The sequence below is a fragment of the Periplaneta americana genome, chromosome 15 (genome assembly GCF_040183065.1).
Source record: "Periplaneta americana isolate PAMFEO1 chromosome 15, P.americana_PAMFEO1_priV1, whole genome shotgun sequence".
Lineage (NCBI taxonomy): Eukaryota > Metazoa > Arthropoda > Insecta > Blattodea > Blattidae > Periplaneta > Periplaneta americana.
In genome coordinates, this window is record NC_091131.1 from 775219 (window position 1) to 800112 (window position 24894).

Consider the following 24894-nt stretch of genomic DNA (forward strand, 5'->3'; position numbering starts at 1 on the left):
AAATATTTGTTAAATATATTTCTTTGGTTGGCGCAAAAAGGCACATAAGTAAAAAAAGTCGATTTTTCTGTTGTACCTAATCACATAAGTGTAATATTTTTTCTAATTTTTTTAAATAATAAATTTTCTAGAATTTTAAATTGAAAAGGTTCTTACTTTAACATACATGAATTTCATTATTATACTTATATTCAGTTAAGAGTAAATTAAAAAGAAATTCTCTCCTGAAAAATTATTATTTTTGACTTGTGTGCCTTTTCCTGCTGACCAAAGATTTGCAGTTTCATTTGGGTCTGACGTTTTTGCATTGTTAGATGCAAGATAGTTTGTTACTTTACTTTTGATCCTTTTTAATTATGTTCCAAGTTGTTTTCATTTTATTGTCGGATTTTTATATTGTTGTATTCTAGTGTAATTCTTTAGCTTTTCGGATCACTTTGTGTAATATTTTTGAATAATTTTCTATTGCTTTCTGTTAGATAATCGACATTGTTATCTCCGCAAATAATGCATTCACGTTTCACTTTCTGTAAGTATTCCAGTGTCTTTTCCAATAAATGAATAAAATTTTCGTAACCTCTAGATGGTGCTCTATATAGACATATTATAATGAAATTATATGTTTCATTTTATAATTCAACAGCACAGATTTCTAAATCCCTGTCTTTTGCAAAAATGTGAAAGATCAATATTTTTGAAATTAAGGTTAGATCTGAGAAGTACACTCACGCCTCCATCCTCAAGAGTTTGTCTGCAGTAACTAGCACTTAATTTATATCCTTCCAGTGAGAGAGACAATATTTCCTGCTGTTTCATATGGTGTTCGGTAATACATAAATATTGAAGTGGATAAAAATCTTCAAAAATAACTTGCATTAATTATTAAGGTACTAAGCATAGAGTAACACACTATGATCTATAGGAATGGTTTCCATGGTACAAGTAACGGTGTACAACTAATATAACGGAAAGAACGGATCTGATCACTTTTGCATATTAGGACAGTCTGGAATAAAAATGTTGCTTAACTTAAGATATCGGTGAAATTAGCTCACTGTTACATTGTCAGCAATGTGATACCGAATCGGTGAGAAATGCACTCTATCCAGCTGACAGCAGGCATGTAGAATTCCTATAAATACTCCATGTACTATGAGGGGGGGGGGAATTCCTTGTCATCCCTCCTCATTATGAGGTGGCCATACTTTGCCGCATCTGTGTGTTGAATTCATCAGCCACCATTCTGTGACGAACCCTTACATCCACAGAGTGAAATGATCTTCAAGAATTAACACGATTTGCCTCCAGATGATAATAAATAAGAATTACCATATCTTTCTTCTAAAATGTGGTACTTTGTATACTTAGTTAAGTGACAAATTCTCTTTTGTTCAGTAAAACATTTCATGTTGTTTTGATAATTATTTCACTTAAATGTCTCGTAATATTACACTTACCTTCCTAGCATCAGGCCACCTCCTCTGAGATCCTTTAGTGAACATTCTTACATCTGAGGAAGAAAGGCAAAGTCAACGTGTAGGCCAGAAAATATTACTATACTGTGAATATGTGCTCTAGCAACATTTCAAAACTCCTTACAGATGAATTTCATGATAGCACATTTTTCATCATCACGACTGATGAAGCATAGTTTCATTTGCTTGACTGTGCATTCTTGTGATATTTCCAGGGGGCGTGTATGTGAAGCCGGAGGATGGTAACGTGTACACCACACTGGAGCCAACGCTGTCAAGCAACCCAAATGTATTCTTCCAGAGAGGGGGAGTGCACCCAGGAATGATGTACTGAGGTGTGCAGCGTTGTGGTTCATAGCCAAAGCTAGAGCTTGCAGAAATATCAGGGCCAAAAATTGTTAAAATTTTACATGAGTTTGAGTTCATAGGAGAAGAAAGTGAGCAAGGAATTGCATTTTAGCTTCTTGCTGACAACTAAGTCATTCATGTATTTTACGTGTGCAAAGATGGACAGCGTGTGCTGTGTGTGCTACTGATCTCTCAACATCACTGACAAGAGGAACTGAGCAGATGTTGATTGGCTTCATATGTGTCTAATGCTAGTAGTGTAGAGATAAGAAGTGGACAGTGACTTAGCCAGTTGGCCCGTGAGTGAGTAAGTGCTGAAATATGCTTCCACAACTTTCTTTTATTGTATCTGGAGGTACTGTGAAAAGTTAGACAAGAAGGCAAACAACTCATTTTAATAAAGTTTATTGTAGGTGTGAAAGAGCTGGGATACAATAAAAGAAAACTAGATGTCACAGCCATGAGATACTCCATGTCCAGTAACGGGTATTTATATATTTTGGCATGCTCTTGATTACACGAAGTGTAACAGATCCAATCAGTGGCGTGCGGTGCAGTTTTATGTAACACAAATTGGTATAAGTATAGTACAAAACTGATAGCAGCCAACTCATCTAAATATATTTGAATACCAAAGCAATTCTCCTCTCTTTAGAAGCAAAATCATCGAACGGAAATATCGGTCAATGCAGGCACCTCAAGCTAAGAATATGACTAACGAATCCACCTCAACCAGGGCAGGCGCTCAGAGAAAGAATTTTGTGACATTTTAAGATCAGAGAATTCAAAGTTCTCACGATTAAAATATAATTTCTTCTTTTTCGCTTTATGATGAGGAGAAGCAATGCTTTCTTTGCCTTTCATGTACGACATGCCACTGAGACCCATAAATCATCCCCGTCTCCACTTTTATATGATCTCGTGGCTAATGAGAAAGAAGGCTACAGCACGAATAGGAGTCTCGTGGTTATCATGGCCATCTTGACAATCGCCTAATATAAATACATGTTCAAAGTTCTAAAAAACAAAGGAATTGCTACAGTATATTAAATGTGCATTTGTATATAAACTTATTCAATGTGGCCATGTTAAGGCTAAGAATGTGATGTAGTGCCATAGCCTACGTATGAACATTATTGACGTAATCATCACTTGTATAGGATTAACACCAGCGAATAGGGATTATAAAGAATGGACACTTGACGTCGGTACCTTTGATGTAGCCGGACTGATTTCAATGACCTTCAAGCCAGCTAAAGCGTGAGATTCTGCTTTCTCCCTAGAGTTGGCGCTGACATCACACCAGCTAGCAGTCGACACAGCGGAAATATAACACATATAATTAATACATCTAGGTACATTATGTACTCAAATAAAATAAATTGGATCCATAAAATAATAAATCCGTCATTAACTGTAATATCTAGACTCTAGAGTTCCTTTATAATGAGAGTTGAGACGTTGACCCTAACAACAATTAAAATAAGCATATGTAATGATTTGATAGCGCTGAAAATGGAAAAACAAAACTCTTACGAGAAGTAAAACCATATGCCTATATTATATTACATACAAATATTAAACGAATTCGATACTTAATTTTATAATGTATTATATTATTTTATAATATAATTTATGATATCTGAAATATAAAATATTATTATTACAACTAGTTTGTCACTGAGAAATAAGGAAAAGCTGTTAACTTGAATTTATTTGAAGTAAAGCGTCACTGGATTATGCAATAAGTTAAGCGATATTTGGATCCTGTGTCTCAAACCTGTTCTCAATTATTATCTTAGCGTGTGCTCGATTACACTACCTCAAGCGCTTGAAAGTGGAACTACACTCTACGCACAGAGAAACAAAACACAGGGAAATTCGCTCATTGTCCATTCTTTATAATCCCTATTCGCTGGTAACACATTGAAGCTGCAGTTACAACAAAGGATGGCTATACATCAAGATGGAGGAACAGGGCCACCAAACTGAACTGTACAGCACAGCCACCAAAACTCGTTTGTTATTGATTATTCAAAATTTGCAAGTATAAATGATAACTGAAATAGTGTTACCAAATACCAACAACGTCGAGTTGTACAGAACGACCTTGGGAAAACCACCCTGAATAAAGTAGAGGACACCTGGAGCTAAAATCCGACAAAGCAGACTGTACATACTCACTATTGAATCTGGTAGCTGCTGACTAAGTATTTGTGAAGTCTGGACTTCTGTTCATATAATTGGTAGCAGTTCTGCGTAGTATTGCCAGTATATACTACAATCCTTGTAAATGACAACTTCACAACATAGCTGCACAGTTTTGTGACTCGTCATTTTAAAACATCCGAGTTCTCCTGTGACCTAACATATGTTACATCTTCACTAAGACATAATGTCCACATTTGAAAAGAAGTAGAGTGCTAATTATCCAGACTGTATGGGCTCAGAGCAATCCGAATGATGAGAGCGCTATGTGGTTTTTGATCCTGTAATCTTCAAGGGACAAAGGCCAGACCCAGTAATGTAGAAAGATGTCACTCGCATGTACATAACAAACGAGGTTTTATTAATAATACAGTACAGTATGTAATTGACTTAAAAAATTACGTTATTGTTCAGTACTATATATATACTTACACTATTGTAATTAAAAAAAAAGCGATCCGGATAACACGGAAGGCCGTATAATCGGGATTCTACTGTAATCAGATGTAAAAGAGAGAAAATTAAAAGCCTGAGAGGATAGATGATGTGGCTCAGTACTTACACTGGGGTTATCTTGAACACGACGCTTTATGGAATTTCTAACATGCATGACTGTACCTGTGTGAAATCTCAAACTTTATTTACTGTATAACAGTTGTTACGAATACCATTCGTGGGAGCTTTGGGAAAATAACCAGGCTAGAGTGCAAGCTGCTGTCTCCCATCTTCTCTATTTGGATTAGCTTTACAGTGATAATTGCTTATTAGAAGCAGTTGTGTGATCATCATATAATCTCTCTTCTAATCCTCATTCCATACAAGAAGACTTCACATGTCAATAAACAACGCAAAATCCTTGTGTGTTCTGACTGCTGATTGGCCCTGTGTTTGCGCACGCATCAACACATGTGGAGCAATGATAGATATCAGATAATTATAACTATTTAATACGAGAAAAATTCGTTCTGGCACCGGGAATCGAACCCTGGACCTCTCAGCTCTACACGCTGAGTGCTTTTTCCAACTGAGCTATGCCGGAACGAATTTTTCTCGTATTAAATGGTTATAATACACATTGGCTACTTCATAGTTGTCGTGTAATATTCAATGAGGTAGGCGAGACCTCATATATAATGAATATGTGATGTATCAATAATTACTTTACATAAATCATCGACTGCATGTGGGATTGTACTTACATCATGAATCATCCACGTCAGATAATCGATTGTTTGCCTTATGTTGTTTGAGTTCTGACTTGCTGGCTCAGCACTATATCCAGGGCACACAGGATGTTAACATACACAGAGCAAACAGTAACAGAAGCTGATTGACTGACCATCATCGCAATCCCACTGTTTTTAGTGGCAACATAGCCATAAATAAATTACACAACCTCCTCCTTATGTTACTTTGCCTCATTGCCTTCGTCTGTTATCGGATCTGCCTACAAATCACATTCTTTGTTGGTAGCCTTTGTTATGTTTTTCAACTGCTTCATGTATAGTATTCCTTCTTGCGTTTATAAAAATAGTATATTTCGAAAATATAGTTACTTTCCAATGGCTGTATCTTGACTTAACGTCATCTTCCCAGTAGAGGCTTATCTTGTCCTTTGATTTCTGTTTTTCTCTGTCTGGTTCTTTGCATGTTAGGAGGTGGGCGGCATCCATTGTGAAGTTATCTTTGCAAAGAGTGTACTATGTCAGTGCAATTGCAGGGCAATCGTGTCCCATGTATGTAGATTAAATTTTGCTGTTGCTTCTTTTTCTTGGTAGGGAGTGATAGTCCATTCCATCTAAAATATACAACAGGTTAAGGGTGATTCACAATAAACCGGGAATGGAAACGAGAACAGAAATATTAAAATGAATGAATGAATGAATGAATGAATGAATGTTAGCCATGATGTCCCATGTTGGGCACAGGCCTCCTGTGTTGGGGTTAGAACCCCCTCAACAGGGATGGCTCAAGTGTACTTGCTTGGTGAGCCAATCCAGGCGAGCTTGTCGTGTATACTACTTTTGTGACATGGTTAATAACCCTGTTCAACTTTAACTAGTCTCAGCACTTTGTTCTTTGTTCATTTTTTTTCTTGCACTACCCACATTATACTGACACTGACACTTTGACAAACACTGATTGCTATTTACACTATTTACCTGACACTTTCTCAACACTGACATTACTATTTACAAAACTTATCTTACACTTTCACTAAAACTGACTTTGCTATTTACAATATCTTAACACTGGTTACGTTATCTATTTACAATGAGCTTCCCTAGTTCTTTCTGTTCTTTGCTGTCCTCGACCACTGTTTCCCCGCCTCTTTGGTAAACATGTCAGACCGTCTGAGCCGTGGTCTTCCTTGTCCTCTCCAATATTAAAATAAATGTATTTGAATGTGAGCATTCACAATTAACGAGAAGCTTGCCGGAGCCCAGGAAGGGAACGTGAAAGTTAATTGTGAATGCGCACATTTAAATACCAGTACATTTATTTTAACAATATTTCCGTTCTGTTGTGGACCAGCCTTTATGCTTTCAGACAGGAAACTAATGTTTCGTTCTAGGTGCCATAAAGAGGTCTTTGTCCTGCAACCAATAGGAAATGCTTCAAACGCATGCATTTGTTGAGATGCGGAGATTTCTTGTATGGAATAAAGATCATGTGTCTGTTGTGACAGATAATGGTTGCGTTTGCTGTCGGTCATTACAAGTATGAGGGTACCTGTCTTTGTTCACCACTTGATATAACTTACTGGCCTCAGTGCTTCCCATTGGTGTAAACAAAAAGCACGTGTAGCATTGCACATGGAAATATGGTTCCAGATTACAAATAGGTTTTCAATTGAACCTTTCGTTTTATTTACATATAAGCAATTTACAATTGTAAAACCTCGACATGATTGTAGTACAATAATTGACTTATGATAATTGCAGGCATTAGATATACACAATTGCACTGAGAATGATGTCAGTCCTGTATACTAGACATAGTGGTTCAGTTCTAATGCCAGTCACATAGAGATAATATTCCCTGGAAAATAACATTAAATTTTACTATAATACATACTTATATTAACATGTATTGTATTTAAGAATGTGTTTTAAGTCATATTTAATGGGACCAAATTCTGCAGAAAGGAACCAAGCCACAAAAAAATGTATTTCAATAATTAAATAATTCCTCCAAGGGTATATATTTTGATCAAAGATAAGTACTATAATAAGATTTTGGTTAAAACAATAAGTGTGTAGTTATATTTATTTGTGAATTTATTATTTACGTTGAACTTCAACTGCATTTTTCTCAGTTTAGATGTCGTGTGGATTGGTTCTTTTCTGCAAAATGTAGTCCAATTATGCGTTCATTCTAACAACACTGTGTTTGGAACACAACTTTGAAAGACTCTGTCTCTGACATGTCATATTTTTGGCACTATTTTATTGTGGCAGTGCCTGTACTTTATCATGTGGCATTCAGCACCAATCACCAGCTTCGTTCACGGATGAACACAGTTTCTTGTGAGGATGACTGGTGTTTAGCAGCACATATTCACAAGTTGTCTTGCACACGGATGCCTTACTCTTTTCAAAATGTATATTTCAGTCAATTCTGTGCGTTCATTTCACGGACAATTATTTGTAATGTTGCTTACATTATAGAAAGCTGGAAAGTAGCAAAGATTACACTGGCCTACAAGCCATTTCAGATTTAATAACTTCTAATCTTCCTAGATTGTTTAAATTTCGACACGAAAATGTTGCATTCTTTCTAAAAGAATTAATTAAAATAAATGCATGTTTTTTATGTCAGAACTATTATTATATTTCCTAACCTGGAAAATTCGTTATATTTCTTTACATGAACAAGTATAGGAAAATGGGAAACCTATGAAAATTCGTTACTCTGCGTTCTTGTAACAACATTTCACTATTATGGTGATAGAAATAGAAGTTGATTAGGCGCGGGTGGGGGGGGGGGAGAAGAATGCAAAAAAACTATTAAAATTCTGAACACTGAATAATACTGAATTCTAAAGGATCAAAAAACAAGTGCCTCAGAAGAGACAAGTCATTCCATCGTATGTTCATACATAGGCCTACTATACTTCAACTGCATCGGTGATGAAATGTTAGGTTTTCTTTGCTGTAGTTGTTGCCTTCTCTTCTCAGTCGTTGATGAACTATTTGCAAACGCTATATACTCTCCTCCCCACAGGCAGAAGTAGGAATGGAGAAAGTCCTCCTCACACAGAGCCTGCTGAAATCCTGTACAGCACAATTGGCGCCTCTGTTGTGCACGGGAAGTTGGTGGGTGGAGGCAGCCCTTCTGTGATGACCTTCAGCCGCTCTGTCCCTGTAACACAAACCAGTTTGAACCCAGCACTGCAGGCAGACAGCAGTGTGCATCCTGCGTGCGCATACCTAGGAACTCCAGGAATGCATCCTGCATGTTCATACCTAGCAACTCCAGGAATGCATCCTGCGTGTTCATACCTAGCAACTCCAGGAATGCATCCTGTGTGTTCCTGTTGCGGACTGTGCAGGCCACGAAAGCTTCACAGTGGCGACCGTGCAGCAGATGACGAAGCGCCCGGCACAGGCCAGGCAAGCAGCTGGCGTCATACACCACATCTGAAACAACGTGAAGCAGCTTCCAGCTCGCAATGATGCTTATTACATGCAGTAGGCTATTGTGTGACAGTTACAGAGTCAGCATCAAGTAAAACGACATGCAGTGACTCATAACAACATTACATGTGATTTTTTATACAAGTGTAAAATATAAAAGGTTAATAATTAATCTCAAAAAATGTTTTTATGTCACTGCTATGGCATTCATTGTGTATGTTGCTGTTTTACTTCACGTAAATAAAATTTGTGTATAATTTCCATTACTTTTCGCACATGTTAAGGCACAAGTTACAGTAGTAGTATTATTCTTCGAGTTTCTATTGGAACAGTTGTTCTCTTATTACAGTGTATCAACATAAAGGATTCGTCTGATGTGCTTGAAATAATTTGAAATTGATTAGCGATGTTTTACGACTTAACATGCAATGGAGATTAGCTTGAAGGTGCTTCTTCACTACAGAATGCTATGCTTAGCAATACCTGCGGCCAGGACGATGTCTGGAGACAGACGATCCACAATGTCACTTGAGGGGATGTCGTCCCACGGAAGACAGAGCAGTCCGATCTCGGTGTTGTCTCCACACCTGGTTGTCAGCATGATGGGCGGCTGGGGATCAGGGATGCTGCAGTGAAGCTCCGTGTTGAGCCGAATGTTGCCCTGCAGCAGATCGAGCACTGCCGGGTGGCAGTCGGAGAACCAGTACCTGCGTGGCTCACAGCACAGACTGACTGCAAGGCCGGTGAGCCCTGTCCCCGAGCCCAGCTCCAGCACACAGCACCCGCGCAGGGACGACGCATGGAGCAGGCACCAGTCAGCCAGGGCCCGAGCTGCCTGTTCATATCAAAATGGCGATTGTCTATTTCCATCTCAAGAAAATTGTCATTTGGTAATATTATTGAAGTTAATCAATGAGGAAGAATTAGGAGCGCTGTGTAAGATAACATTGTTAGGCACAGAGAATTAGCTTACTATCAATTCCTTAAGAGTCATAATATTATTAATAATAATATAATAGATTATATTTAATAAAGTTATTAAAAATTAATCTTAAATTTGTAGAAGCAGCACACAGTGTATATTTCGTGATGTGCTTAGCCATGAAACTGAAGCTCACTTTATTTTGAAATATCTGCTACCTAAAAAAAAGAAAAAGTAAGAGAAGACTTGCCTATTCTTATTCTTCAGTGAGCTTAGGGAAGAAAACAGATTACCACATTACCTAAGTAAATGCTAAAAATGCTGATGTGGTGTAAATTAACCAATACTTGTCACATGTATCGGCACAAAAAGTTTCAAGAGAATTAGAAATGTTTAGTTGAGATATTAAAATCGTGCAGTTTGCTGGAGTGATGCAATCCTACAATTACATAAGTAAAAGATGTTCCTTCACACATCATGAAGGCTTATGGGGGACATGGAGGTACATGACCTTGGCACTAAAATGAGGTGGTGTGGTCAGCACCATGCTCAGACTGCCTTTTTATCCCTGAAAAAACAAACTCGATTGGACGGGAAGCTGAGTAGATCCCATGATCTTTCAGTCCGTAAACAGTTGCTACCCAGCCTCCAACTGACATTGGTCAAAATAGGAAACTTCTTAAATTAACAACACATGCAACTGCTATACTTCCACGCTGTTTTGTGATCACAACCTGCCAACTGCAGAGGCCCGTTGTTCCTTTAGAAATGAGACTGGTGCTCTCCTTGAGCGTTATGCAACCAGTCCTGCACGCACTCAGCAGGAAGTGTCTGTAGCTGGTGTCCGAGTCGCTGCTGGAGCTAACTAGAAGATTGCAGTACGTTGTGTACAGGTCGTCCAGAACTTCATGTCCGCTGCTCTCCAACTGTAACATTGTGCATCTGCAATGTTCAGTGGGCACTGCATATTACCACGCAAGCCTATATTACAAAATACTGCCATTCTGTTGCATCTAGCCACTTTGTTCTGGGGGAAAAATCAAACCTGGCGAGTATTGTAGCCATGAAGTTACAGTCAAACACTTGCTTACAAATAGCTTTTAAGGAACCCGCAGGTTCATTGCCGCCCTCACATATGCCCGCCATTGGTCCCTATCCTGAGCAAGATTAATCCAGTCTCTATCATCATATCCCACCCCCCTCAAATCCATTTTAATATTATCCTCCCATCTATGTCTCGGCCTCCCCAAAGGTCTTTTTCCCTCCAGCCTCCCAACTAACACTCTATATGCATTTCTGGATTCGCCCATACGTGCTACATGCCCTGCCCATCTCAAATGTCTGGATTTAATGTTCCTAATTATGTCAGGTGAAGAATACAATGCATGCAGTTCTGCGTTGTATAATTTTCTCCATTCTCCTGTAACTTCATCCCTCTTAGCCCCAAATATTTTCCTAAGAACTTTATTCTCAAACACCCTTAATCTCTGTTCCTCTCTGAAAGTGAGAGTCCAAGTTTCACAACCATACAGAGCAACCGGTAATATAATTGTTACAGTCAAACACAAATTTTAAAAAATAATCTCCTATATCTGTACCTGTACATCCAGTCTAACTGTAATATGCAATAACTTAAATTCATATGCGTCGATGCTTTTTCATAACATATCTATGAATGATGTCCACAGCGAGTTCCTCATCCCCCTCACACAAGATTGAAGAGTATTTTGATTTACTTTGCCATCATCCTATTCATGGTGCTGAATGTTCCTTCTATATAGGAAACAGGAATGCACAATACACATTCAACAGGTGTTTTCAGCACTCAAGATAAAAGAATCAACATTAGACGATGATCAACAAATTAAAAGCACGAAAGTGTGCAATAACAGTGTTACCATTTTGCATACATACATTAATTTTTATTAAGATCTTGAAATGTTTCAAAATTTTGAAAATATGCATTTAATTGTGTCACTTTCACAACCAAGCTCTTTAAATCTTTGCTCTATTTCATGAATAATATTTTTATTTCTCATAGTTTGTTTGTTTTCTTAAGTGAAGTATATACACTTCTATCTCTTGTTTTTCTTCTTCTTCTTCTTCTTCTTCTTCTTCCCTTTAAGTATTAGGTCAAATGGCCTATTACAATCTCACAGTTGAATTTTCAATCCATCGCTTCTTTGGACAACCGAGAGATCTCTTCCCGTTTGGACGATAGTGGAGCTTGACTTTTGGGATTCTATCTCTATGCATGCGATGCAGATGATTTATCCAGTTGTTCTGATAATGTTTTACGTGTTTAATTACAGGTTCTAGTTGTAATTCTTCCATTACATCTTCATTGCGTTTGTGATCCCATTTCATATATCCTGCAGTATATCTCAATTTCATTTCATTAGCCGTTATTCTGCTTTCGTCTTTCTTCCTCAATGTCCATGCCTCACTGCCGTAACAAAGTACAGGTCTCGCCAAGTATGCCTTTGTACTAGGGAAGGTTTCATAATGTTGTTAATTATTCCCATTGTTTTGGTGTATTTAAAAATTTTCTGTGAAATGTATACTTCATCGGAAAAAGATAATGTGTATCCGAGATATGTAAAATAATTTACTCTTTCTAATATTTTTTAATCTAAACATATTTTGCTAGGCATTTATTTTCAGGTTATTTTCATCTGAGGCTTATTGTGAGATTTGAAAGCAGCTATGAAATTACTGCCCAACGGGTTGTTTATTGTTGCATTTTTCACATTTCTTTCCTCACAGAAATAGTCAGTGCTACAGAACAAGTACAGGAAATTACGAAACATTCAGTAATTGTATTTTCAAAATTTTATTTAAGTTTGATACTTTGCATTTAATGATTTGTTCAAAATCACTAAATCTGTAATGAAACTGCAACCATCACTTCTAATAGAATACTCCATTGTTACATGTTTGCATGTTATCACGCATGAACTCTGTGATAGACACTCCTCCAATGGACACCAACAACTTCCAAAATTCTTAAAATCTAAATCTCATTGAAAATCATGCTCTCATTTAGAGTTTGTAGACATCCTAATGACATGTAAAGTTCATCTTGGCTTTTCGAGTGCCAGTCCTGGAACAGTCCGACAGGTGGCCTGACTGGCATTTGTGAATCTGATGCTGACAGGTAGACCATCTTGCCTCAGCCAAGTCCCAGGCTCAGACAAGAACCTTCCTATATCAATATTACTATCTCAGCCATCACGTTTATCTTACCTTTTTCATAAAAAACCGACAGACAGCAACAACAACATAAAAGAACAGTCCAAAGCAAAGTTAGTCTCCATATCCAGGACATGAATAAATTATGAGATCGTAATTTAATTGCAACCCTCGTGCACGCTGTCAGTAATGTACTGAAGACGAGCTCAGATTAGACTGTTAAACTGTTACATCAGATCACGTGCTCATGCCAGTGTTTGTTTGTAATAGTGATAATGTGTGCGTAATTTATCACGAATGGTTTCATTCCATTAATGTATGTCCTGCCAGGGGTTTTACCAAGCTCCATCTCCACTTGCTTCTAACCTTTTCATTTGAGATGCTGTAAGAAGCGATGTTTACAACAATGTTGTTGGCTGGATCATGTTTTATAGAATTTTAATACAGTCTCTCTTCTAGTTTTATTCAAGAAGAATCTCTTTGGTTGTACCTATTAGTTGATAATATTTAACGATTACGATTTTATTGTCAGATTCCAGCTGAATTAATTCATTAGAGTAAATGTCCTCAGAATGGATAACCAGCCCTTTGCTGAACAAGTCCAGCAGTGAGGTTGCCTGTAGGGGTATGACTGGTTACAAACTCTGGCATAAGTGGGAGTAGGGTTGTCTGACATTATCAAGTTCACCTGTCGACATAAGATTGCATCATCTTTCAAGAAACTAAAATACAACATTGCATACAGTCGACCTGGGCAGCATAGTCAGTATAGTGCTGGCCTTCTGTGCTCGAGGTTACGGGTTCGATCCCGGCCCAGGTCGATGGCAGTTAAGTGTGTTTAAATGCGACAGGCTCATGTCAGTAGATTTACTGGCATGCAGGACAAAATTCTGGCACACCGGCGACACTGATTTAACCCCTACAGTTGCGAGTGTCGTTAAATAAAATATAATTTAATTTTAATTTTAACATTGCATACAGAACACACTTACTTACTTACTGGCTTTTAAGGAACCCGGAGGTTCATTGCCACCCTCACATAAGCCTGCCATTGGTCCCTATCCTGAGCAAGATTAATCCATTCTCTATCATCATATCCTACCTCCGTCAGATCCATTTTAATATTATCTTCCCATCTATGTCTCGGCCTCCCCAAAGGTCTTTTCCTCTCTGGCCTCCCAACTAACACTCTATATGCATTTCTGGATTCGCACATATGTGCTACATGCCCTGCCCATCTCAAACGTCTGGATTTAATGTTCCTAATTATGTCAGGTGAAGGATACAATGCGTGCAGCTCTGTGTTGTGTAACTTTCTCCATTCTCCTGTAACTTCATCCCTTTTAGCCCCAAATATTTTCCTAAGAACCTTATTCTCAAAAACCCTCAATCTCTGTTCCTCTCTCAAAGTGAGAGTCCAAGTTTCACAGCCATACAGAACAACCGGTAATATAACTGTTTTATAAATTCTAACTTTCAGATTTTTTGACAGCAGACTAGATGACAAAAGCTTCTCAACCGAATAATAACAGGCATTTCCCATATTTATTCTGCGTTTAATTTCCTCCTGAGTGTCATTTATATTTGTTACTGTTGCTCCAAGATATTTGAATTTTTCCACCTCTTCGAAGGATAAATCTCCAACTTTTATAGTTCCATTTCGTACAATATTCTGATACAGAACACACTACAAAAACATATTAACACACAGACAACACACAAATAAATACAACTTAACAGGAGTATACGAACTATCATGCAATAGTTGCGACTTCTACATTGGACAGACTGGAAGATCAATTCAAGCATGTTACAAGGAACATATCATATCCATAACCAAACTACTCAACAATTCAACCGATGCAGAACACATCACAAACACCAATCACAACTACAGCAACATAGACACCGACATGAAAAACTATACATCCAGCCAAAAAAAACAGTAACTTTACATTCTAGAACAATATGAAATTTACACACATACAAAAACACACCCCCAGCACATCCTGAACACTCAACTGAATTTCAAAAAACACACCCTTTTCGACACAATCATGAACACACCTCACCACAACAGGAAACCAGAAGATAGCGTGAAGCACCCATATCACCAGGTAATGTTCTAAAGAGTTAACACAGTAAAGAAGTTGTAAATTTAATCAATGAAAATAAATTCTTGAGACTGTTGGCTATTAAAAAATCAGGATATTTTACAGAAACTCCAAATTACTACAATGGCCGACTAGCTAAAGCAATATAAACAGAAATGGCTTCATCATGCAAATAGAATGAACATATACAGTCTGTTACTTCTCACAAGAGGCAGGATCTTTGGAGAGACCATTGAAGAGATGGTTCACTAGCTCCAACATGGGAAAGAATAAGGTGGTGGTGGATATGCTTTATTTATCCTTAAATAATATTGAACTTAATGCTGTTACCTTATTAATAATGTCTTTGAGAAAAGTTAGCTGGTAAGACAATTTCAAAGGAAATTTCTTCACCAGTGGATGGTAAACTGTATTGTCCATTACACATTTCTGTGCTAGAAGGCTGTTGTTTCCACTATACAACTCGTGTAGTACATCAGTCTGGAAGAGAAAGAGACAATATGTTGTGAATAATTAACTGTTCTATGAAGGCAATTTAATAGAATAGAAATTAAGGTAATACAAGAAATAAATTGTAGATATTATTAAAAGTTATACTGCTTATAATACAGGGCTCCAAAGAAGATTTAATACTCTTCAGAATTTAAGAGTGAAACAATCTGTTTATGATAGTTGAAATAAGATGTAAAAAAATTAAGCACACTAAACCAAATTGATTGTTTAAAAATTGCTTTAAAATATTTCATGACCACTTGATTTAAAGTCGTTATATGGTGAACTATAATTTAAGTCTAAATTGCAGTTGACGTCTGTTTGATCAGGCTTGTTGGCAGTGCAAACATTTCACTAAATCATTGACACTTTGTAATTGAATTGCAGAAAAGAGGTTAGAAAATGCCATTTCCTTTGTCTGGCATTCTCGCATTTGTTTCTGTCTACTCTTTTCGTTTTTGGCTCAGCTTTCACTGGTTCATTTGCACACTTTCTTCTACAACGCTCTCATTTATTCAGCCCATAATTTTGGAATACTTTTCAAAAAGCTTCTCAACAAAGTAATTTCACTCAATGGTATCAACTGTATAACATCACAAAACTACACAAAAGGTGCAGTGCCCAGCAGCAGCCCCATTCCCACTATTTATGCATTAATTTGCGTAAATTGGTGGAAAACAGCAAATTTGCATAGCTTTCTTTACACAGCAATGTACACAATCCTATAGTAACAGCATGCAAAGCCCTCTTAAAAGTCCGTCAAGCTTCATATAAAAAAGTTTCCGTTAGCACTGTTACGTAGTTTTATTGATGTATGCATGTGTTTCTGTACGAGAGAGAAAAAGAGAGAGATTGTTTTAAGTTCTGTGCTATTATAATTTATAGTAAACCTACAGTTCAAGCCCTATAGAACTCGGTCCGAACATCGTGGATATGGATATAACATGCCCCCAGAAAATACCTTTATTAAATGATCATATTCCGACATACTGTACCACGGTCAAGCTATAACAGGGGGAGGAGGTAAATGATGTCCCCCATAACCCCGTTATATGGGGATTCTATGGATTTGCTTTGCTCCCACAAGCAAACTGTTCTCTCTCCGCCTATGCTTCATGGAGTTGTAAAATTCGAGAGTCATAATTATTATTCTGCAAACTCTGTTCTGTAAAACATGTAAGCTTTGTATGTGATTCTTAACAGGAGATCCCCATGTTGTTGAAATTATATTATCACTGGCAATATCAGAATTTTGTATTTAAGGGTAGTTCAAAAAGCGCGCCGGTTTTGAATCGCTTGGTATTTTTTTGTTGGTTGTCGACATTGTTTTATTTCATTTCGATAGCCATAAACATTCCGATTGTTGCTTCAGTCTGAATTTCTCGCATTTCGTCATTGTCTCTAGCCATGGAGCAGTTTACTATTGCAAAGTGTGGTTCGTGACAGTGTGACTGTTAGTCAAATGAAATTGGTCGCCGTTCCCAAGAATTAGGCATAGGATGCAGTGACGTCGCCAGGATCAGAGCAAGAGGAGTGCGGATGGGGTGCGTGCTGTAAAAATGTGGTAGGTACATAAAACATCCAAAATGTTCTTTCATGCACTTGCGGGCATACTATACATCTGTTTATTATTATTATTATTATTATTATTATTATTATTGCTCATCACATCCATTACGATACACTATGGGAGGTAGTTTTTTCACATCCAAGAAATTGTTTGTTTGTTTTAGTTCTTCAATATAATTTATGCCTAGTATTTTGTTAATAAATTGCCCTTTGGGGTGCAGAAAGGGGTGCTCCGATTTTTTATGGGGTGCTTGTGCATCCTTTCCCACCCCCCTAGCGACGTCCCTGATAGGATGTTGTTCAGTACGGCGAATTCTCTGATATGATCCCCATTATCACCATGGTGCCATCAGTCACTCTGCCCGCGGAACAATTGAGTTGCTCCATGAGCGGTTCCCGGATCGTCTCATCTCGCGTAATGGTGACCACCAAGGTCATGTGATTTAACGCCATACAATTTATTTCTATGAGATAATCTTAAATCTAGACAGGGTTTGGAGTTGAATGGGTTACATCAGCTTTTTGTCTATGCGGATGACGTGAATATGTTAGCAGAAAATCCACAAACGATTAGGGAAAACGCGGAATTTTAGTTGAAGCAAGTAAAGCGATAGGGTTGGAAGTAAATCCCGAAAAGACTAAGTATATGATTAGGTATGTCTCGTGACCAGAATATTGTACGAAATGGAACAATAAAAATTGGAGATTTATCTTTCGAAGAGGTGGAAAAATTCAAATATCTTGGAGCAACAGTAACAAATATAAATGACACTCGGGAAGAAATTAAACGCAGAATAAATATGGGAAATGCCTGTTATTATTCGGTTGAGAAGCTTTTGTCATCTAGTCTGCTGTCAAAAAATCTGAAAGTTAGAATTTATAAAATAGTTATATTACCGGTTGTTCTTTATGGTTGTGAAACTTGGACTCTCACTTTGAGAGAGGAACAGAGATTAAGGGTGTTTGAGAATAAGGTTCTTAGGAAAATATTTGGGTCTAAGAGGGATGAAGTTACAGGAGAATGGAGAAAGTTACACAACGGAGAGCTTCACGCATTGTATTCTTCACCTGACATAATTAGGAACATTAAATCCAGACGTTTGAGATGGGCAGGACATGTAGCATGTATGGGCGAATCCAGAAAAGCATATAGAGTGTTAGTTGGGAGGCCAGAGGGAAAAAGACCTTTGGGGAGGCAGAGACGTAGATGGGAAGATAATATTAAAATGGATTTCAGGGAGGTGGGATATGATGGTAGAGACTGGATTAATCTTGCTCAGGATAGGGACCAATAGCGGGCTTATGTGAGGGCGGCAATGAACCTCCGGGTTCCTTAAAAGCCAGTCAATAAGTAATCTTAAATCATTGGTGTATGTCAATAAACTCCGAAACATCCGCGAGTTAAAAGAGGAAATTCGACAAGTTGTCAGCGAAATCCAAGTGGAAATTTGTCAGGCGAGCATAGCGAATTTCACGGACAGAGTTCTTGCATGCCAGCGCAGTAGAGGGGGTCATACGCCGACATCATTTTCCATACTTGAAATGGGAAGGTGAGTTGAACATGTTTATGTCCTAGTTTAAAGTATTTTGAAAAAATGAAGTTCATAATTTGCTTTATCAAAACTGGCGCGCTTTTTGAACGACCCTTTATTAATTACCGTATTGTTTTAATATGCAAAGCTGAAAGGAAGAATAGACAGTAATGCTAATGAATTTTCTAGTATACAAGGTGATTCATGAGGATTTGAAGCAACCAGCGCGAGCACGTGACAATGTCGTGTCAGCATCTGTTTCACTGGTGGGGTTCGTGCTCGATGAGTCAGATTGTTGCCTTTGGTTGCGAATATTGAGGTTCGTTCAAATAAGCGGTTCATGTATCAGTTCATGTTATATTAAAATTATCGTATGCGCATGCGCTGGTTGGTTATCTGCTGTAACTGTGATCATCTTTGCCTGAGAACGTGTTGCTTAATTATTATAATTTCGCAGCTAATTCAAATTGCAGAAAATAGAATTTCGATAATGTTCTACAAAAAGATAAAATATATGGAAGGTACGAATTCCGCTAATTCGATGTCGTGTACTGGGGGTGACTCTTTCATCTAAGAAGAAAAAATAGTTTTCTTTTTAATTATTCATTTATGTACTTTATTATACTTTTAATCAAAGTTGCATGTTGAAAATGTATTAATTAACTGTTTCAATACCCAAATACTTTTCATTCTCTTTCTTTTTGGCGAAAATTTAAATTAAATCTCTAGTTTTATTATTGTCTGCACCATCACTTTCCATTGATGTGAACAGAAGATCATGTCTTTCTTTAGTATCCAGGAGACGTCAATGAGCGTATGCATAAGAGTGGATGAAGGATCTTGTCCACTAAACAAAGTCACAAACAAGTGAGGAGCTACTTGCGCACATCATGCATGTCACTATAGGTATCAAAGATAGCCGTATGCAGTTATGTAGAGCGACGAGTGTGGTTCACAAGCGTGCAACCAAGTGTATCAAAGCGGACAGCGACATTTTTGAAAATGTGTTGTAAACTCTCTAAGACTACATTAGGATGCAAAATTGAACTGCATAGAATCAAGTCGGTGGAAATGGTGTGATTTGTAATAATTTTCGTGATAAGTGCGTAAAAATAATTTAATTTTCTAGTTAAAAGTTAAAAAAAATGTTTGTATGAAGCAACTAAGGAGTTCACAGCAAATTTTTAGCTTCAGGATACTTGCCAATTAAAGAAAAGATACTTTTGAATGGTTCAAATTAGTGTCACTCTATAAATACTGAGAATAGGACATTTGTTTATATGACTTTTTGCTCAAAATGTCTTCAGAAATAAGCTGCGTAAGTGGCGTTAAATCCTTGTGAATCACTCTGCATGTTACATGATGTTTTCATGTTAGTTTACTGTCTAGCTGAAGTCTTAGGTATTTTGTGACTGAAGAGCATTCATTGTTTTTATTATTTAATTGTAGTGGCTCTGGTAGAGTAGATCTTCTGTGTGTGAATAAAACTACATTGGACTTGGCTCATTTATTTTTACTCTCCACTTACTGCACCACTGAGTCTGTGTTGTAGGCAGCATGTGATACTGTTAGCGAAATTGACAATACTGAAATGCTTGTAATATAAAATTGTGTCATTTGCATATTGAGCTATTTTTGCCCTCATATTTAAAAAATCCTTAACTTTAATTTATAACATTTTACAGGAAACAGCTTTTTATTATGGATCAATCTTTGCTTTATACTTCAATATGAATACCTTAAGACTGCTTTGAAGATAATTAGGACAGAGAAAAATAGTAAATCCACAACATACATCGTAAGACAGTCATATATGTGTCCAGAAACTAGAATATAATGGACTTAATGGCATTCTAATTTATTAAAAACAGGGTTAAATTCCTGTTAATACACCTTAACTCTAAAGCAATGAACAAGTTTTATAGTCATGTTTAGTTTTTAGCTAGCTTGCTTGCAGTCAAATAATTTGTAATAAATTATTAGTTTCTCTTCACGTTATTTTATATAGGCTATATTAAAAATAATAGTTAAAGTTACCAACATAATAAAATAGTAGAACACCTCAACTCGCAGCCAATGCCAACAAACTTCTCTATGTACACAATATAACCATCAGTCCAATTTTTAAAACGAAATGCCTTAACTCCATGGTTCTTGAGATTATTTGATTTATTATTGAGGACTTAAGGCTTTTAAAATTGTTAATAGTGTAATACACATGAAGTTAAGCCAAACTTAATTTCGATTTAGGGTACCGGTATTTAAATGTGAAATAGGTATTTTTATGTTATAATATAATGTATAACATCCTCTGAACGAAGAAAATGACCTTAACTCAGTTCTTTAAAAAAGGTGGAGTTAAGATCTTCTGTTTCATGAGGACAGATTTGGCATTGGTTTTGAGATGGTAGGTTCAATGTATATAATAATGTTGTATAAAGTCGGAGCTACAACAAAACCTTGTGGTACACCTGCATAAATTTTTCGTGGGGCTAATAAATGCATTTTTCACTATTATTCCAATTTGGAGAAATTATGAAAATTTTGAAAAATGTAGACCTATGGAATTAATTAAAAAATTAGACTATTGTGCCACATAATCATACGCTTTCTCAACATCTAAGAAAGCAGCTGTGGTATGTTTTCGAAGATTGAAAGCAGATTGAATCTATTTCACAACATACGCGTTGATATGTTGAAATATGGTGGATCTTTATGGCATGAATCCAAATTCTGTGGCTGGAACCACTGAGTGAGCTTTGTCTGTTATATTTGAGCCTTTCAAAGATTTTCGTCATATTGCTTAACAAACTAATAGGTCTTAAATTTCTGGGATAAATTGAATTTTTCTCTTGTTTTGGGACTGTAAATAAAATTTGCATGTATCTTGGGCCTGGGAAAATAATTAAAAAAAAAATGACAGAATTTATGAGCTGAACGAGATATTTAAATTAATAACTATAGCTATTTGATACATTTTTTGTGTTCATTTGTTGTCCCATCTGCACGAGTTGGTTTTTAATTTTGCTGCCTTTAACAAATTTCTTTATTTCACATGATGTAACGGGAAATGAATTATTTTGAGGTTTGAACAGGAGTAAATTTGAGACTCTATTTTTAATTTCTTCATGGTATCTAGAAGTTTCATCATCTCAGGTTGGAACTGGTCTTGAAGAATTTCTGCTATGGATTCTCTTTTCCTAATGAAGAATATAGAATATCATAACGTTCTTGAATAGCTGAGAACCACAGTTGTGTTTTGGCTTGAATATTTTTGTTATAGACCAAATGTTATTCATCACCGTTTCTTCATTGTCTCCATCAAACTGTTTGAGTTGATGATTCAGAATAATTTTATGGATACGTTTCGATATGTTGTTTAGTTTAGTTTTTATTTCTGTATGGTGTGTTACTGTCTCTTCTGAGGTTGTGAACTTGGAGGGCTAATGGGAGAAATTATATAGGTGGCAGCCTTCCTTTCTTGACTGATTGTATTTGTAAAAACATTTCTTCTTCATCTAATTCACTTTGTGTTCAGAGTGTAGAACATTTGGCAACATCATTCGGAACAAACCCCGATTTGTCCTTGTAGAATATCTAGGTTCGATGGATACTTGAAAAAAATTGTTCGTGATTAGAATTTATTAAGAACATACGCACAAGATCTTTTAAGAATCATGTCAATAATGTCGGGTTTGTATGGGTTCTGTTGGGGCTAATACCTCATCATTATGTTCTTCAGCATGTTTAATATTTGTAATTAGTCGAGAGTTCCTATCAGTATTTTTATAATTTAAATCTGCCATTACGAAAACTTCGAAGAGACTTTTCATTGCACGAACATCTTAGGGAATAATTTTAAGGGAAGGAGAATGATATAATGTGCTAAGCATAATTCTTCTGAGACGCCTGTACCTTAACCATGATGGTATGAAGATCTCAGTCCACTCTCTGTCCTCTCAGTCCACTCTATGTGCTCTCAGTCCAATCTCTGTCCTGTCACTACACCCTGTCTTACCAGTCCACTCTCAGTTCACTCTATGTGCTCTCAGTCCAGTCTCTGTCCTGTCACTACACCCTGTCTTACCAGTCCACTCTCTGTCCTCTCAGTTCACTCTATGTGCTCTCAGTCCAATCTCTGTCCTGTCACTACACTCTCTGTCTTACCAGTCCACTCTCTGTCCTCTCAGTTCACTTTATGTGCTCTCAGTCCAATCTCTGTCCTGTCACTACACCCTGTCTTACCAGTCCACTCTCTGTCCTCTCAGTTCACTCTATGTGCTCTCAGTCCAATCTCTGTCCTGTCACTACACCCTGTCTTACCAGTCCACTCTCAGTTCACTCTATGTGCTCTCAGTCCAGTCTCTGTCCTGTCACTACACCCTGTCTTACCAGTCCACTCTCTGTCCTCTCAGTCCACTCTATGTGCTCTCAGTACAATCTCTGTCCTGTTACTACACTCTCAGTCCTACCAGTCCAGTCTCTGTCTTCGAAGTCCACTCTATGCCTTCTCAGTCCACTCTCCGACTTGTCAGTCCATTCCCTGTCCTGTCATTGGATCTTTATATAATTCTAATTTTACGATAATTTGCAATTCTCCCATACATGTTCCAAGGAATTACTTCTATACGGGAATCGAACCCGGGTATTAATGTGCCGCACGGGTTTCCTGAGCTGGAGACATCGTATCGATACGACTCCGGTGTTCTGTCCATAAACTACGTCCACGATTTGATAGTTACAACTTATTGGCTTTTCAAATACATGATAGCCTTGATCTAGGATGATAGCAGCCTTTCTCTAATCGCTAAATAGTGTAGTGTTGGCTGCCATGCATACATGCATAATTTTGAATCACGTAGTAGCTTTGCGCTCGTCCACCATGACACTTGGCAACATGTACTTGGATTTTAGTACTGTACACAATCTACTGTGGAATGGCCCTTCCCCAGAGTTCCACCACCCTTTTCTCCAGAAGAAAACCCTGGTTTCCGCCCTGATTATATATCCTATACGACATTTTTACCTGCCAGTGAATGGTCTTCACCGGTACTGCACATAAAAACTGTTTTTTGGTTAAATGTAAGTTCTGTGTAATAAGCTCTGCCTTTTCCGATAATGCAGTCATTTTTACTTTAATTTGTGTCACAGTACGACCACAGTCTAGTATATAATAAAGAGAAAGAGCACCCGATAGGTATTTAGTTATTTAGTCTTTTTCTTTTCTCACATCTAAGGATATGGTATCGTTCACACATTTTAGCACATAAGCACACACAGTTTACAGTCACAGTCTACTATATACATCGCGAAGCTTGAGGTGTTTTTTTTGCAAATCTCGTGATAAAGCGCTCCAAGCGGTTAGCAACTAGAAACAATAGACTGTCCATGGTCGACTTTCGACTTTCGACTGTGTCGTATTTATTTCTATCGAGTGATAGCTCGTTGCGTATTTCACATTGATGCTTGTGAAATGTTCGTTATTGGGTGTAATGAAAATGTTAATGGCTAAAATATAATAATTGGAATAATAATATCGGACAAGGAGGAGACGTTTGTAGTGCTATAAATTGTAGCAACAGTAAGAGAAAGAGGCCAGAGTTATCCTTTGTCCGATTTCCGAAAGATTCAGATAGGTTCCTGTGTTTCCACAAGAATGCTGTGCAGAAACAAAACTCTTAATTTTGAAGTTCTTTGTGACTGTTAGAATACATTATATCCTTAAATTTCACAATGAAATGTTTCAGTCTAACCGAAAGGACATTAGATACCGGTTAAAGTTCTGTCACTTAGGCTGCTAAATTTCCAGAGAAATAAAGGTTAGGTCTACTTTTTTTTTTTCATAGGATATATATATATATTTAATTGTAGCTATTAATTTTGTTATTATTTTTATGTGTTATTTTACTAAAGACGTAGAAAAATTAAGTTTGTTTTAATGAAATTTTTTGATCACGTTTTATTTTCAATTCTGGTGGGATTATTATTGCTTAGGCCTATTTCTTTCAAAGGATGTGTTTTTAATTATAGCTGTTAATTTTGTTGTTATTTTTATTTGTTGCTTTACTAGAGACGTTGAAAAAGTCTGTTACAATAAAATTTATTGATCACGTTTTATTTCCAATTCTGGTGTGATTATTATTGCTTAACCTCATCCCACTTTATTAACTACGTACTATAAGGCTACACTACAAGTACCGGTACACGTAAGTTACTCCATTAATTCATATTTCCATTATTATTGTTGTAAAGGGAAATGCAAATTAATATTTATTGGTTTCATAGTTAATTATCGCTATAATCTTGAATGAGTGAAGCTATTATAGTAAATTTCAGTTCGTTTTGCACAAACAAAAATTATATTACTTATTTCTTGCAGGTATCTTCGAGTTTATGGTGAAA

The 24894-nt window shown here is 37.0% G+C and overlaps 2 protein-coding genes across 8 annotated transcripts in view; one reads left to right on the forward strand and one right to left on the reverse strand.

Annotated features, from left to right (window-relative positions):
• LOC138715784 (metabotropic glutamate receptor 2) overlaps window positions 1–2291 on the forward strand; it is a 67601-nt gene extending 65310 nt beyond the window's left edge. For all 5 annotated transcript variants that reach the window (XM_069848848.1, XM_069848849.1, XM_069848850.1 and 2 more), the window contains one exon: window positions 1691–2291. In XM_069848848.1, the coding sequence (XP_069704949.1) occupies window positions 1691–1809 (119 nt within the window). In that variant the 3' untranslated portion in view covers window positions 1810–2291. The remainder of the gene's footprint in view (window positions 1–1690) is intronic.
• A 3917-nt stretch (window positions 2292–6208) lies between these two features.
• LOC138715785 (protein-lysine N-methyltransferase EEF2KMT) lies at window positions 6209–23800 on the reverse strand. 3 transcript variants are annotated; one of them, XM_069848855.1, is made up of 6 exons: window positions 23519–23800; window positions 15230–15379; window positions 10328–10519; window positions 9155–9506; window positions 8537–8674; window positions 6209–8396 (listed from the first exon to the last, which is right to left on the reverse strand). In XM_069848855.1, the coding sequence occupies exons 1-6, from the start codon at window positions 23618–23620 to the stop codon at window positions 8287–8289; spliced, it is 1044 nt and encodes a 347-aa protein (XP_069704956.1). In that variant the 5' UTR covers window positions 23621–23800; the 3' UTR covers window positions 6209–8286. The 3 variants fall into 3 exon arrangements, with proteins under 3 accessions (XP_069704956.1, XP_069704955.1, XP_069704957.1); XM_069848854.1 differs by having other exon boundaries at window positions 8501–8674; XM_069848856.1 differs by lacking the exon at window positions 23519–23800 and adding an exon at window positions 22408–22952 and having other exon boundaries at window positions 8501–8674.
• Window positions 23801–24894: the final 1094 nt, after the last annotated feature.